This window comes from Alligator mississippiensis, chromosome 5 (assembly GCF_030867095.1).
Source record: "Alligator mississippiensis isolate rAllMis1 chromosome 5, rAllMis1, whole genome shotgun sequence".
NCBI lineage: Eukaryota > Metazoa > Chordata > Crocodylia > Alligatoridae > Alligator > Alligator mississippiensis.
Window position 1 is genome coordinate 55,072,216 of NC_081828.1, and position 16,899 is coordinate 55,089,114.

Here is a 16,899-nt window from a genome sequence, read left to right on the forward strand (position 1 = left end):
TGATTTGCACCTGCCCCGCACCCTCCTTGGGCCAGCTCCAGTATGGGGCTTGGGGCATATCACCTCGTGTGGGGACCCGCTGCCACCACAATCCTGTGGTGAGGGAGGGTCCCCACATGAGGTGATTTACCCCGGGCCCCGCACCCTTCTTGGGCCGGCTCCAGTACAGGGCCCGGGTGACAGGAGGCTGGTACTTCTGGCTGGGGCCAGCGGCAGCACCAATCTTCCTGGCGCTGGGTGCGGGTTGTGCCCAGTGCTGGTCCTAGCCAGCAGCAGCAGCCTCCTGTCATCCAGCAGGCATATTAGGGGCCTATGCCCCTGGAAAGAGTCTGGCACAGCCCCACGGCCCTTCCGGGGTTGCGGGTGGGCCCTGATCTGCTTGCCATATGACAGGAGGCTGCTGCTGCCGGCTGGGACCGGCACTGAAGCCAAGTAAGCCTGGCTTTGAACGCAAAACATTTTGAGTGCCCTTGTTTTGTTTTGAAGACTTTTGTTTCATTTCGATTTCACTGTTTTGAGCTCGAAACAAAAAATGGGGTGAAATTTCGCACAGCCCTAATGCTCATCCTGTCCTCAGGGAAACCTCATCCCTTACATGTTCCTGCAAGTGCAGTCCATTACAGGCTCTTTTCCTTGTGTACTACTCCAGTGTGAGCTGAATGTTCAACTCCATTCTATTTATCCTCTTATTTTTCATAGTATTGCCCTGAGATATTAGGTTCCAAATACAACCCAGAGATTAGTTTTGCTGGATTTGCATCGAGCATAACAGGCCACAGGCACTCAATATATTACCTGCCTTTGTAAGAATGGTTAGGAATTTCCTCAATATTCTAAGGCTAACAGCAGGGTATGTGCAGATCATATAAAAGATGCCAACACTTCTCTGTTCTGTCCTATTTCTCAACTATTTAAATTTATATGGAGAGCCATGTGGTTTGTTTCAGGTGGGATCTACTGTACTTCTTTAAATAAAACAGAAAAGTTCATTGAAGGCCTGGGGCTTGGCACCATAGCCTTCTGATTTCCCAGCTCTCCATGTTGAGGAAATTATGATACAGTTCATTTTATATTCATGGATACAATTCGTATTGCCTTAAACTCTTCAACAAGTATCTATTTTCAACCTTAGTTTTACTTTACTGAAATGCTGCTGTTTAGTAACTTTTACAGCCATTTCTATTTATGCATACTTGTTAGAAGTCCTCTAATATAAACTAGACTAGGTCTGCCAAACTGGCCACCTGTGAAGGGTTAAATTGCAGCCCACGGGACTTTCTGGTACAACGTGTTCCTGGAACCCAGAGGGTAGACACCACTGCCGCTAGTACCCACACATTGCTGCATGCTGCTGAATTTGGGATCTTTGGTCACTGCTAGTGACTCAAATTGGCAGCAAAGGAGAAGGGGGAGAAAGTGGCGGTGGTATTCACCCCTTGGATTCCTGAGTTGTGTCAATGTAGCGGTTGTGGCAGATAAGCTGACAAGCCCTCGCCCCATAGCCAGAGATGGGTTGTCAGGCCCACAGGAAGCCCTGTGGTCTGGATCCAGCCTAGGGTGCCAAACAAGTTGAACATGCCTGGATTAGGCCAAGTAAAAATTAAAAAATATTTTTTTGACAATGTAAAATTAGTCCTACTAAAAGCAAACCATTTTGGGGCTTAATTTCATTTCCTAAAGAATAGTTTCTATATAATCAGTAGCTTAATTTTCTACCATTTCTTTCAGTTGCAATAAAACCAGGAAGATCTATTTGTGGGTTAGTTTGTTTTTTATCCTTAGCAGATTAAATATACCAAGGGTGGCCAAGCTGCAGCTCCAAAGCCACATGCGGCTCTTCAGAAATTAATATGCGTCTCCTTGAGTCTTTGCACAAGCACACAGTAACCAGCTTCCAACTTGTTTGGCACCCTAGGCTGGATCCAAACCACAGGGCTTCCTGTGGGCCTGACAGCCCACCTCTGGTTACGAGGTGATGGCTTGTCAGTATATCTGCCACAGCCGCTACATTGACACAACTCGGGAATCCAAGGTGTGAATGCCACCACCACTCTCTCCCCCTTCTCCTTTGCTGCTGATTTGGGTCACTAGTGACCCAAGATTCCAAATGGAAGCTGGTCACCATGTGCTTATGCAAAGATTCAAGGAGATGCATATTAACTTCTGAAGAGCCGCATGTGGCTCTGGAGCTGCAGCTTGGCCACCCCTGAAATATACGTTTTGAAAGTACCTTAAGTTAAAGAAAAAAAAAATGTCTGTACAGTCTGTTTTTTAGGCTCATATTGTGTCGTGTTATTCCTCAATGTACTTCATGCCTTTTCATTTTGTGTTTAACTTTTTCTGTCTATGCGGGGTAAAATATTGGTCTCTCCCTACAATTAGGAATTCTGTAAATTTCAGGGTGTGTACTGATGTTCATAGAATTTTGGATACATCTTTGATGATTCCACTCACTGCATGGACAGTATGGCAAAGGGTCATAGTAGCAACTGAGGAATGGCTATACAGGTACTCAAGACACTGTCTCAGAAGTCTGGTAAGAAGAAGATAAGGATTACTTCTACTCAATTTCTGTATTGGCCCCCAATGGAGTTCCATTAGGTTTGAAGTAATGCTGTTTGCTTTACTTATTGCATTATAGCACGTGTTTGTAAGAAGACATTAATGAAATGTGAGCCTCTGGTTCTGGATAATGATACTGGTACTGGGAAAGATTGTAGTTTTTTTGTTTTTTTTTAATGCTTGTACTTGGAAATGTGTAGTTGATGTTTATTAATAACAAAAGAGGTTTGATTTTTTTTTTTTTTTTTTTTTTGGCCCTGCTGGTCTATAATTTTCACTTGCAAGAGAGAAAAAAAGATGTTTTTCTATGCCCCTCCCCCAGAATTCATCATATAATTGCAGTTAGTGTTACTTTTTTCTCCTATCCCCATTTAAAATATAGTAGTGCTATTTCCAATCACATTTTGAAAAAACAGCTTGCCTTACTTCTCAGTCAGTAGCACATGTACAACTTGCTTGAATGTTAAAGAGGACAAACTGAAAAAATGTAAGGGCAGTGGAATTAATTTAAAATGGGATGTGTCAAAAAAGAAATAAGGGAGGTCATGAAGAGTAGCTCTTGCCCACCTTTTGTTGCATCTGTTGGTCATGCTTCAGGGCTTTGTTGGAGAAGATAGCTATTGAACCATTTCTGAAGGACAGAGCAAACTTTAATTTAAATTAGTTGAATTAAAAATACAGAAAGTTAAACGCATGCTTTTATCTGTTTTGAGAGTCAGGGATTTGGTCTTAAATGAAGTGAGGTTAACCTTAGATATGAAGTTAATGCATACATGCACAAAGGGCCATTTTTCTCTTCTTCTTAGTGCAAGCATGGAGCATAGCTTGGAATTGTATAAAACAATATTTTCCCAGAAATACAGAGCACGTATGTTACAAACCTCCACAACAGTAGATCCATTTTCTAAGAGAGGATCCATGATGGCAATAATAGCTTGAAGATTTAAATGTCAATGCTTGAAGTTTCTGAGGAGCATGAATGGAGATGTGCCTTGCATGTAGCTTTCAAAGTTACTAGGTTTGGTGCCCAGGACACGCATCTGGTGCATCAGATCCCAAAGCCTACTGAGAATGAATTGCCATTTTCTTTGTGTTGTTTAACTAAAGTTGTCTTTTGTATGATTTGTTTCCATGGTGGGCGTTAGGTGGAAATTGCAAATTCAAACATAATCCAGATCTATCTTATTTAGGGGTTGGTTGATAGTAACCAACGCTTTTGTTTGTTGGGTTTTTTTAGTTATCTGCTGGGGTTTGTTTTTTGTTTTGTTTTGTTTTTCTCTATTTCCTGAAAGGCACTGTTACAAAACATTTTTTTCTTTCTTTTTTCTTGATACTTAGATGAGTACAGGATCAAACCAGTGGAAGAAGTCAAATATATGAAAAATGGAGAAGATGATCAGAAAATAGCAGCCAGGAATCAAGAAAACTTGGTAAGGACTGAACTCATCACTCATTTAATGAAATAAACATGATCATGCTTTTGTAATATACAATGTGCCATACATTCAAACGACAGCTTGCACATCTCAAGGGGATTCTCTTGAAAATGTTGCTACTATATATATCCCTTCTGTATATTGCTTGCATAGTAGGTGCAAAATATTACTTTTTTCCTGCTTGTCTTTTTGAATTAGCTTGTAGTTGATCTGGGGGTAAGTGCTGCAACACAAACAGTATTTGTATTCACACCTTTGCAAATAGGCATATGGGCAGGCCATAATAACTTTGTCCCTATCCAAAGGAGTTTTTTGTAAAGTAGAAATGTATTGGTATTAAAGAAACCACTTCAGGTAGACATAATTTTGAATATATGTAAAGTCAGGAAGCCTGGGAAAGAAAGAGTTATGTAATTTAATGCAAGTCATGCAGATCATTTATAAGTAATTTTGCACGGTAAATATTTTCTGATTTTATCATTAAACCTGTATTCTACTTAAATTTATGCGTGTATAAAACTAAAATTAGAACGAACTAAAATTAGGTTTCCTCTTGTTCTGTCGGCATACCTGTTAATGGCTCCACTAAAACCGAAAGAGACCACGATCAACCAAAGTTGTTATTGTTGTTATTACTTCACTTTGGTTGATTTGGCATAGAAAACAGATGTAGGTGACTTGCTTCAGGCTGACTTGTCAGAAGTCTTTTTTCTTTTTTGAAAGCTCAAAATAACACTTTTTTGTGATCTAGTAAAATTGCTCAAAGAAGTTTTACAGTAATGTAATTTGCATAAGCCACATTGAATGTGTATAGTCCCATTTCTTCAGCTGAGCTTTTTTTCAGGTAGATGCTTTTTTCTAACTGGAAAACTGAAGGGAGGATCCCAAGCTGAAGTTAATGGATTTGTGACCATTTATATTAGCTATGGATTTGCTCCTCACCATAACTGGGTGGCTTTTGGGAATAGCTGCCTCTTTTGTATTGCTTGTGGTGACAAACTGCAGAATTGAGCTCCAGGCACCTCCACCTATAGTACGTCCGTTCATCTGTCAGGCATATATTTTGGAGCTTGTAGTACAACACTGCAGATGCATTATGACAGTAAATAGCATGGTTTGCTTTCTGACGGGTAGAGGCTGCCTGGTAATTCATATTCTGCTTGAAGGCCACAGAACTATCATTTCTCCATTGTCTCTACTCCAGAATACCTACCTATATATCTAGATAGATAGATAGATATGGATATATATATATGGATATGGATATATAATATTAAATAAACACACACATATACTCCATAGATAGATAGATAGATAGATAGATAGATAGATAGATAGATAGATAGATGTGCAGTTTTGAATTGCTGATGCTCCCTTAAACAGCACAACTTTTAGCATGCAGCAAGATGTTGCTGAGAACATCACCTTTTCTAGCAGAATCTGCGGCATATTCAGCATTATCACCAATGTAAACATGTTTGTTTGCTTTTCAGCTACTTTTAGGTAGTTCTGCTGCAAGAATTATCTCTAGTTTGGGAGTTATTGGGTTTTTATTGGCAAATTGAACATTTGAGAACTGATACCTGGCTTTGATTGAATAAAACTGAAAGATTCAAGGGACTTTCCTTCTAAACTGGATTCCAGCACTGAGCTAGCAAAACTCAAGAAAGCAGAATTTCATATGAATGACAACTGGGAAGAATTTGGAACAGCTTGAGTTACTTTTAAATGTCTGGGTCAAGTGTGTTGCATTTAAAAACTAGTCAGAGATATTTTAAACTTTGTTTAGTGTGTTCTTTCTTGTTGCAATATCTATTTCTTTTAATGGTCATGCTTATTAAGAAACATCTTTGAGGAAAGATGCTTCGGGGTGTGTATATTGTTTTGATGGGTTGTTTTTGTGAGGGATGGCAGTTATTTTGAAAAATGAGTTTTAAATACAGGGGTGAGGGAGTGTTATTGCTTCTTATTTTATAGGAACCTCCAAAAGATGTTGGAGGTCTTTAATCAGAAACGATGTTTTATACTTGAAAGAAATTTTTAAAAAGAAAATAGAAAAAAAAGGTTTCATATTCAAAAAACAATCTTTTAAATGTTTTCCATCTTAGTCCACTAAAGAAAGATGACATCTGTAAATGTACTCAGTTTGTTAATCCAGGAAATAGTCAAATCATTGACATTTTTTATTTCTAAAGAAGGTTTTACTAAACTGCTTTCCCTGTAGTAAACATGTTAAATTCATAGTTTAGAAAATGGATTAAGACAACTATCAATCAGGCTTTAGTTCTCCTAATCCTTGTAAAGTTGCCAGTAAATTACAAAATCCTGACTTTTCATCAGATATTTCTAAAGATCAGAAATTCTAGGAGCAAGAAAAGGTCATGGGGGTGATCATCAAGCCGTGGTGTTTCTTGTTTCTTAATCCCACATTTGAGCTGTTCTACTACGATTCCCAAATCTACTTCCCTCTCAAATGAAGGTGTGTAGCTTGAGCTCAGTTGTATTTTTCAGTTATCCTGGGTTACATAACTGATTCTATATTAATTCAATTTAAGTGATTCTGCTTTTGAGTTACCTATTGTCAGTTATCATCTAATTTTTTTGGTGTCATAATAGTGTTAATATTGGGAGTTGTCCTAGTTTATCAAGCTCTTTTACTTTTTAAATGCATCTCAAGTTTCCCTTAAAATCTCCTACTTTGCCCTTCCTCGTCATTTATTTTCTTTGAAATGCTACCTTTGTGTCCCATTGTGTTGTGATCTCCAGTCATAGAAAAGTAAAAGGCTCTCCAGGTAGATAGAGGTGGTGCCAAACGTTGACTGGTTCTAAGTTTATACCCTGAGCCTGTGGACCATCCAGATGTTTATTTCAATGATCAGGTCCGTGTTTCAGTTACAGTAACCTTAGCTAAAAAAAGAGAATCAGAGTAAAACAGATGCATGCCCTGACAATTCTCTTGCAAGCAGTCTCATTAGTCAACTGGAACTCAAAACTTCATTGGGGAACAAAATTTGACTGAACAGACTTTCAGGGCACATATACTATTACTGTGTGCTGACCACTATAAAATCACTTGTGTAAAAGCAAAGTTATAAATAAGCTTCAAAAGCTGACATAAGGGCTAAGTACAGACATTCGGGGGCATTAGGGGAAGGTTAAATTGATTCAAAATGGCTGTTGGACAGGTAAGTAAGGATGAGGGGGCTAGAGGGGGGGGCAGGCATCACCTATGGGTGGGGTGAGGTGGGGTTCCTCCCCCCTCCCCCCCAGCAAACCTATACTCCCATCCCTCCCACCCCTTCCCCCACAGGATTTACTTGTTGGCTCCAACAGCAGCGAATGCTGATAAAAGTGGCTGCACCTAGAGTGGCTTGTGGGATACAGTTTGAGAGGGCTCTCTGGTCAGGGACGAGAGGCAGGAAAAGCAAACAAGCCCAGTGCGCAGGGGGGGCAAAAATAGCCCAGTGCGAGGGAGGGGATGGGTGACAGGGGTGAAAAGAGCAGCCCTGGGAGTGGGGCCAGTGGCTGGGTTTTCCCAGCCCCAGGGCTGCGCTTGGAACATGTACAGAAGTTCCGTGCATTGGTTTAACCTAAATTGAACAAGTTTGATACTTACTACATAGATCCAGATTTATCTTAAACTGGGTTCTGCTGTTTTTAGACCGGTTTGCATGCAGGGAACTTCTGTACAGTTACAGGTTAAGACTGATTGCTGGTCACAGAGACTGGGTCTGTAAGTGTAATGTCGGCACCGGGACAAGCTAAGTTAAATTGGGTGGCTATTTTGAACCCGAATTAACCTCCACAAATGTCTGTACTTAGTGGAAATGGAAACCTTGTTTCAGGCAAAGCTTGAGCCTTATGGGACTAATGGAGAGTTCACTTATCTAATAGATTTGAAGCAATCCTAACATTTTATTAAAACCAGTTGAGATTTGTTTTATTGTCCTTTGCTAGCATTTCTCTTTTGTGGATGTCACCCTAATTCATCTTCTTACCCTGATCATCCCTGCAGTCTCCTCGTCTCCCCTAACATGCGCTGCAAGTGTTATGTACCTCCTTTCTCAGCTGAATTGTCCTTTCAGACCCCATTTCATGTCCCTGTCTCATAGGCCTGTAGTTACCCTCTTTGGATACTTCTGATTTACAGATCTACCTCTCAATCCCTGATCAGTCATCTTCAGTCCTACATCTTGATCTCTCTCTTTGACATCTTCCCATGTGTTACTTGCTATTATATTAAACTTAATCTGGCTAAACTTGAAATCCTCACTTTTATTCCTAAACCTTCCTCACCCACCTTCATTTTTGTTACCGTTGAGAACACTACCAACCTTTCCCATCACTCAGGCCTGTAACCCAGAGGTTGTGTTAGATTCCTATCTCTTCCTTTTCCCAGACAACCTGGCTGTATATCTCCTCCATAACAGAAAATGAGACCTGCTGTACTTAGTGGGAGAATCTTGAGGTAGGTGCTCCATTAACCAAACCTCCTCAAACTGCAGTACATTTGTAACCTACTGAAAAGGGTGAGCTGTGCAGGATTCCTATATGCACTTTGAATCTAGCAATATGAGAGTGAGTGGTGGAAGTGAATTCTCACTGAGAACTTGTCCATGAACCCACTGCTAGGATATGGGCCTGATTCTTACTGTGAAGATGCAGTTTATGCATAAATTTGTGTAAGTATAATATAGGTATGCATACTAGCCAGCTAAGCCCCTAAAGTGACTGTTTGTACATTAAGGCATTTGATTTGTACATATATGCAATTGAGCTATGCTAGAAGTTTGCACCAAACTTAAAATCTGGCCAATAATGTCATTTACCTGTCACTGAATGAATTAATCTTTTTATAAGCTCAGTTAATTCACTTGCCTGTTAAATTCTTTTGTGAATTATTCATTTATTAAATTAATTCCTTATGACAGAGGGTTGAACGTTTTTATACCAGTTGTAATCCCAAATGGAAATAATTGTATCAGTTGCTATGCTGTTCAGATTCTCACTCAGCTAATGGGTCTAGCTAAAAGCAAAAGCAAGTAGTGGCCAACTAGCATGTGTAATGTAACAATTCATCTTTACTTTAAAAAAGCATGGTTGGAAAGATAAAATCAGGACGTGTTAAAATTTTAAAAGCCTAACAAAGTCTTTGCCAAAGACATGTCTATCTATGGGCAGGTATGACTGGAATAAATAACATAATTTGCCAGTTCTAAAGACCCATTAATCTCCACTTTAGAAAGAGCTCATTGTTTATCTTGACAACATCATATTAGATGTACAAAAGTACAATCATAACAGCCTATTTAACATTCATAATAGGACTAATTTAATTGTTGTCATTTACATACTCATGGAGTGCTAATGGCATTCCATTGTGCAGTTCACTACTGAGAAAGGTAAAATAAGGTGTTCTCTATTCATGTATCTTAGCATTGTTTTCCCAAACTTAATAAGCTAAGTTGCTTTTTATTTGAAGCTGCGTGTTACATTGCTGATTCTTCTGAAAACCGAAAATGTTTATAGAAGCATTTGTTTGTAGTGAGTAGTTTAATTCAATAATTTGTGTGCTTTGTTACTTGGATTTTCTTTCTTTGTAACTTCTGCTTGCAGAAATCTATGCTTGCTATATTTATTGCTACTAAGGAATGTTTGCTGGAATTAGTACACGCTATCATCCAAGCCTATCATAAAAATGGCATAACCATCCATCTTGACTTGAGGAAAGCTCGATCTCAGACTAAGCAGGAAAGTTACAGGTGAAGGCTGGGACAAATTCACAGTGGAATTTGGAGAAAATTGAAAGACAGTTGTCTCCACATCTTTTTCTTGCTGGTCTCACTCGGACTTTCATGAGGGAACAAAATAAGATTTCTTTCAGTATTTAGTAGTTTCCCCTGCAGTTATTTGAAAATGTACTATATCATCCAGACAAATGCTATTCTTTCTAAGTTATATTTTGAACTTATTAGACCATATTTCATTCTCAGTTGGATCTGCAAAATCAAATGTAATTCATACTTAATAGTTTGGAACATTTTCATTGTTCTCTACTTTATCATTAGTCTTATCAGTGGCTATGTTAAAAATAAATATTATCAAGCAAAGGGCTAAATTGCATTAAAAATAAAAATAATAGAAGAAAACAATGTCACTTAAGGTAACTATTAAAATGTTGATAAGCACATAATGTTAAATTTTCTAAATGTTAATTATATAAACATAGTTTGTATATTATATGCAAATGTAATATAAAGATATTGATATTTATGTTTCTGTATTATTAAATAATTTATATTTATAATTTATGCTTACAGGGAATTTAATTTAATTATTTGCATTGGATATTGCTTTGATAAGATACCAGTCACTTCGTTTAACTTTATTGTTGTATTTGAGGGGGAGGGGGGGGTTCTTTTTTTGCTTTCTGGAAATAGGAAATGTTGAAAACAGGTCTGCAAAGTCAAACACCACAGTACAGTTAATGTTGGTATTTTTTAATGGTGCTCACTGGCTGAAGGCATTGATGATTACTGTTTTAAGAAATACCGCAAATTTCTATTTGTTTATCAGGGGTGTAGGTTGTTTATTTGTTTATCACCATTTTGAAGTACAAAGGTATAAATTAAAGTGTGCTGGTTAAGCACTAATAAATGCAAGTATTCTATAAATACTAAGTATTGCTATACTAAGATTTGAGAGTTAACTTTCTTACTGCATTTTTTTTAACTTTACAGTCATGGTATGTTACAGAAAAACATTAGACATACTGTAGAAGTGAGTAACTTTCATTTACAAACCAGAGCCTTCTCTTATTTGAACTGAAGGAGACTTTTTTGCTTTGCCTGCCACGAAAAATGCTGGTGTGCTGTGTTGACCCTATGATGCACACATTCTTTGTCCACACAGAAAATTACAACCACCAGCAGCCAGGTGTTCATGTTGTTTTTGGCCCTTGGATGCCTCATTTGCTTGCAAACGTTGACAGTAACAATTGCACTACATTATTTGGTCCTCAGAGTGCGTTCTCAGTGTTCCTGCTTTAGTGATTAGTTTCAAAAGATCAGAATTCTGGTTTATGTACCTAACATGGCTTCATATAGGTTGTGGCTGCTCTCTGCCCTGCCTTGCACCCTACTCTCACCATCCTCAGTTTACAGATTTAAAACCCCCAGTGCAACAAAGCACTAAAGCACTGTCTTAATGGCATGTGGCATATTCCTGAGATCTGAAAAAGAAAACAGAATTTCTGCTAAGCAAACTATTTCCCTCCAAGGTAAAGCCTCCCAATTTTACCACATGCTCTATCACCCAGACCCTCAGGCTGTAGGATTCTGTGACTGCAGGTAGAAGGAGAGGCATTGAGCTTCATGGCATCCCTTGCTGGAGGGATGGTTTGCCCCTGGACCACTCCTATCTTGGGGTTGTAGAAAGAACTGTGGGATGGGAGAAATCCTTTGTTCAGCTACAGCACAAGGCAAAATAAGCAGCTTGGGAATCAAATTTTAAAATATGAAAAAACAAATGAAGATCACAAAGTCAAACTCCTTACTTCCTTATACAGGTGACGAGACCTTGCACTATTATGTACTGGACCACCAGACTTTAGAGAAATGATTTGCAACCTTTTTAGAGTCAGGGTACCCCTGAATAAACTTGAGGGACTCCTGGTTAGACTCAAAGCACCCCTCAGCTCTTAATTTTTACTTACTTTTTGTCTGTGGAGAAATAATAGAACAATTTGTTTATGTTGCAAAGAACTCAGAAAGATCACAGCAGGTCAAAATGTTTTTAACACTATGGATTCCTTTTTGAAATCTCAAGGTTTATGTTCTGAGTCATGTTTGCACACCTAACAGTGCTAATATTGTGTGGCACCCTTGAAAGGATCTCGGGGCATCCCAGGGTGCCATGATACCCTGGTTGAGAATCACTACCTTAGAGTCTGTCCGGGCACAGCTCCAGCAAGAATTAGTGATGCCCATAGAATGGCATTGGCAAGTGCAAGAACATAGTCTTTTCAGGGCAGAACCATTTGAAGCCATATTAGAGCAGACTAGGTAATGAAAGTGCTATGTACCACAGGCATATGACATATGCATTTGGCAGGTGGACTATGCTGGGCAATACAGGTATGACAATCCAAAGGTCCTGTGGCATTTAAAGGCAGTGCTATGCATGATCATCGGTATACTAGGAGGTCCTGAAGTGGGATGCCTGAAGAGAACACATGGCATCCTTTTAGCTTATGCCAGTCCAACCATGTCACTACAAGTTCTACTAATGCATTTCTCTGGTATAGATTTTTCTGCCTTAAATGTAGGAGTAAGGCTCATATAGATGGTAAAGTGGCTGTTAGAGGGTACCATGTAGAAATGAGTGTGTTTTGAGGATGGTGACCATTCAGTGTAGCAAAAGATAGTGGTGTATATCTATACATATTAGACAATACATCATGTAATGTAGGGCCCCATTTGATAACGTTCATTTGCTGCATAGGTTTTTCATCATCCAGCTCTCCTTCTCATCATCTGTTTCTCAAGCCTGCTCTCACAAAGGGGAAGATTTCTCTATTATGTTCAAGGTTTTAGGGGTTCATTTAAATAACACATTTGGGGAAAAGAAGAAAATAGAAGCAACTTAAGTAAATTCAGCTATCAGTTATAGACATTTTTGCTGTAGACCAGTGGTTATCAACCCATAGTCTGTAGACCCATGGTCCCTGGGGGTCTACAGACTGTCTAAGGGGTCCATGAAACATGACTATGGTCAATCAAAAGTATATGAATACCCACACTTACAATTCAAAGGGGTCTGCACCTTCATTTGAAATTTCCAAATAAGTCTGCAAATGAAAAAAGGTTGAAAACTACTGTTATAGACTACATTGTCATGCCCAAAATGATCTTCTTGGAAATGCACAGCAATATAGTAGATAGATTTTTTTTTTTCTTGTCATTCTCCTTGGTACAGACCTTGGGTTGGTGTCCTTCACATCCACTCCTTTTTTGACTTCAGGTTTTCACGTGGGGATGAAAAATATAACGCGCGAGATTTTCAGGCCAGTTTGTCTAATTTGGGGACTTTGAATTGTTGCTAGACCATTTACAGCTGTATTAGATGAGGAAGTAGTAGAGAATTTCCAATTATTTATAAATATATTCTTTTAAGCTTGTTTTTAAACAAAATGCACTTGGAGCTGAACTAAAATGCAGACAAAAGATACTTTTGTGGGTGTCTGTTTTAAACACATTGTGCAATAGAGCATTGCTGTGATGCTCTTTTAAAAGATGGTTTCTTTTAATGAGCTTATGTCAGTTTAACTCATTTCAGTCATGGGTCATTGCATGTTATTTATATATCAAAGTAAATTATTACATTAAGTATTAATATTCTTTTCCCCACTCTCAATTCCAATAAAACCAATTTTAGGTAAGGGAAGTGTCCAGTTCTCTTTACTTGACTAGCATGTAAAGCAGAATAAATTAATGATATTACTGAATGTTTTGACAAGCCAGAAAATATATCTGGATATGACAACAAATGTATATTTGTGACACACATAACTTGGTTTAAATTAGTATCAATTTTAGGCTTCAAACTTCACTATGGAAAAATTTGCATTTTGCAAAGCATTGTTGATCTGTTTACAGCTTATGTTCATGTTTCTTCTTGACTAAAACTGCACTAATTTTTAAAGGAGGAAATGTTAAAAAAAACAAAAAACACTTAGTTGTATTCTTCTTGTGGCCTTTATGCACACTTTTATAGAGATATGCAGCAACCACATGTAGTTATGCATCTGCCAACATTTCTTAGTTAAAGTAGTTAAGGCTATAAAATGTACTTTGGTCCTATTGGGTCAAAGTCATGTCTGTGCTTATGTACCTATGATTTAAGTGCCTTTATTTTCCACTGCTCGTATGCCATGTTTATTGCCGTGTCTATTTAAAATTTGTAAAATAAACCATTTAAAGAAGTTACAGTTAATGATGGATTGTTATACATTTAGCACTTTCACCGTCTTAGTTCACTTAGTTTCAGATTAGTCTTTTATCCAGGAGAAAAAAATGAAGAAATAATTTTCAGGTAAAACCTTTAACTGCCTTTATTTATTCTACTTTTGTTGTTGTGAAATACGATGACTTTGTAAAGTGTTCATTTTTTCTAAGACCAAATAGACTGGGTGTCCAAAATGTCAGTTCCATTAAGCAGCTTCTACAGAGAATGTTACTGCTGTCAGGGCAGGTTTGCCCACACTTAGCTCTTGTGTATCATTCTAAGAAGGGAGCATTTTCAGGGCCAGCCAGAGCTTTTCCAAGTACTGTTTAAACACTTAGTGGAGAGGCATTTAGTTTACTTCTGGACACTAATTGCTTTCTGTGGGGGGCAGGCTTTCCCCTTTTTTTTTTTTTTTTAATGAATGTTTGTATCCGTGGTTTCACCCAGTTTTCTCTCTGGAAAAGCTAAGGCCTCTGAGAGGCAGAGAGAACAAAGAGCCATTTGTGAAACAGGAAAAGAGCCTCATTTACAAGGTCACTGTCAATAGTGAGCAATAATGCACAGGACACTAAGTACCATTTTTTAATCCTCACATGGTATAAACCACATAACTCCATTGCAGTCCACTTGAGGACCTGGTTCAATAACTCTTTCACTGTCAGTCACTTTTAGAATTAGTTTTGCAAAGCAAGAGTTTCCATAAATCCCACCTCAAGAATAAATTGTGTGAGCTTTAAACATTGTTGCATTCTGACTGAAATATGTCAGATCACATCAGAACACTCCTACTATTATGAGATGTCAAAATTTGAAACTAAATTTAATGTCTCTTCAACATTACTACTTTCAATGCCATCTGTTAATGTAGAATGACTGGCAGCTGATTCTTATACCTGATTGATACAATCCAGTGGGTAAACTCCATTTTATAATCATGGTTTATTTTCTAAAAGAATAGATGTTACCACTGTCTTGTTATGTAAATCCATGCTATAATGTTTTCAAACAGGTATGAGTGGTCCAAGTGTCCCTACCTTTTAGGCAAAAGTTTTTTAATGTACATCCAAGTTGGAATGACCTGTTTGTGTACCCTGTATAGTTATGTGTGCATGTGCAATCTCTGCTTGAATATGTACATTATGAACTTATCTGTCTGACTGCTATATACCATATTAACTCAAATCTAAGACGAGGATTTTCCACCCTATCAGCATGGGGGGGAAAACCCATCTTAAATTTGTGCATAAAGGAGGGGAGCAAGGGGCAGGTGGCTGCTGCAGCTCTGACTCTGACCCTGAGCCTGGGTCAGGGCCAGAATCAGATCCAGAGCAGCCTCCTGTCCCATCTCCCCTGCCCAACCTTCACTTGCCCACTGCAGCTTCTGCCCCTTCTCCTCTCTGCCCCCTGCTTACTGTCAGACACAGTTCAGCTCTGGCTGAGGCTGGATTCCCTCCCAGGCACAGAGTACAGGGAAACTCGTGACCAATTAGCAGCGCTGCCACTGCTGCATGGCCCAGCAAGGGCTATGCTTTCACATGCTGTGCTCCAGGAGGGAACAGAGCTAAGCAGCATCTGATAACAAGGGGGAGGAGAGAGGGGGAGAAGGGAAAGAGGCAGAGACTGAGGGAAGCTGGTATAGGGGGGAAGCACGAGAGACTGCAGGGAACTGGGGAGAGAAGGGGTAGAGACTCTAGTGGGGGTGGGCAGAGACTGAGGGCAGGGAGGCAGGAAGGCTGGAGGTGGGGAGTAGTGGGGGGCAGAAGGCAAGGGGGCCACCTGACCCCTGCCAGCCACTGTTTTCTCTGCAGTACTAATAGAAGGGGGGACAAATTTAAGACAACTCTCCAATAATTAGATTCTATACCTGGAAAATTTGTTTTAAAATTATACATTTTACCTGTATAGAGATTAATTATGGGGTGTCATCTTAAATTCAGGGTTGACTTAGATTTGAGTAAATATGGTATTAAAGTAAATGTGCATTTTCTTCATGTGTAACTATTAGAAAAACTGAGCCATGCTATTAAAATTAATAGGATCCAAATTTTTGTCTGGCTCACTAGCTATTATCCCTGAAAGTTTGGACTTTATAGTTCAGTAAGTGACAAACTAAGCATGCAAATATTTTTCATTTACTTCAGTAGGATTAGGTATGTACTTTCTGTATGTGCTGAACAAGGCCTTAAGTATTACACACAGCTGTATGTTCATATAGTTTTTATAAAATGACTTGTGGGCAGGGAGGATAGACATTCCTCCTGCTGCACATTTTGCAATAAACAAATGCATGTTCCAGTGTTACTAACCCCACACATAAAAAAAAAATCCCTCCCAAAAACAGTCTAATCTAAATAAAATAATAATTTGAGGATGTCTCTTTATTTGCAGTCTAATGTTGGAGCCCCAATAGAGAATTGTTTTCAAGTTTTAAGAAAAACTCCAAATATTGAGAGACTTGCAGTAGAACCAGGAAAGTTGGTATCACTGATTTGTTTCCATTTCCAATCACAACATGCATACACCAGCTTTTCAGTGAGTTGCATGATAGGCATTTTTTTAAATTCTGCTGAAACAGGAGTGCAGACAAGAATGGACAGGAATAAATACATGCAGAAATTCCTGAAATAATCCAAAGTCACCAGCAAAAGAATATGACTCCAGCTGTAGTCACAGAAGTAAAGTGTTAGCAGCAAACCCTGCTGTTACTGTGCTGGAATAACAGCACTGCAGCTGCTGGCTGAGTCAGGCCCCTCTCTCCTGGCTGTTTTCCTCCTGCCCTTTGATGTGATTCCTGGTTTCCCCATTATTTCTTGCACACCAAAATACATCCTGGGCTCTTCCTGCCTGCTCTCATAGGGGGAAACCCACTTAGGACAGTGGGTAGGCCAAGTTACCT

At 38.9% G+C, this 16,899-nt stretch overlaps 1 protein-coding gene across 7 annotated transcripts in view; it reads left to right on the forward strand.

The window, feature by feature from the left end:
* The window catches only part of C5H1orf21 (chromosome 5 C1orf21 homolog), a 238,402-nt gene that overhangs the window by 116,594 nt on the left and 104,909 nt on the right, over window positions 1-16,899 (forward strand). For all 7 annotated transcript variants that reach the window (XM_059728392.1, XM_059728388.1, XM_019500305.2 and 4 more), the window contains one exon: window positions 3,901-3,992. In XM_059728392.1, the coding sequence (XP_059584375.1) occupies window positions 3,901-3,992 (92 nt within the window). The remainder of the gene's footprint in view (window positions 1-3,900; window positions 3,993-16,899) is intronic.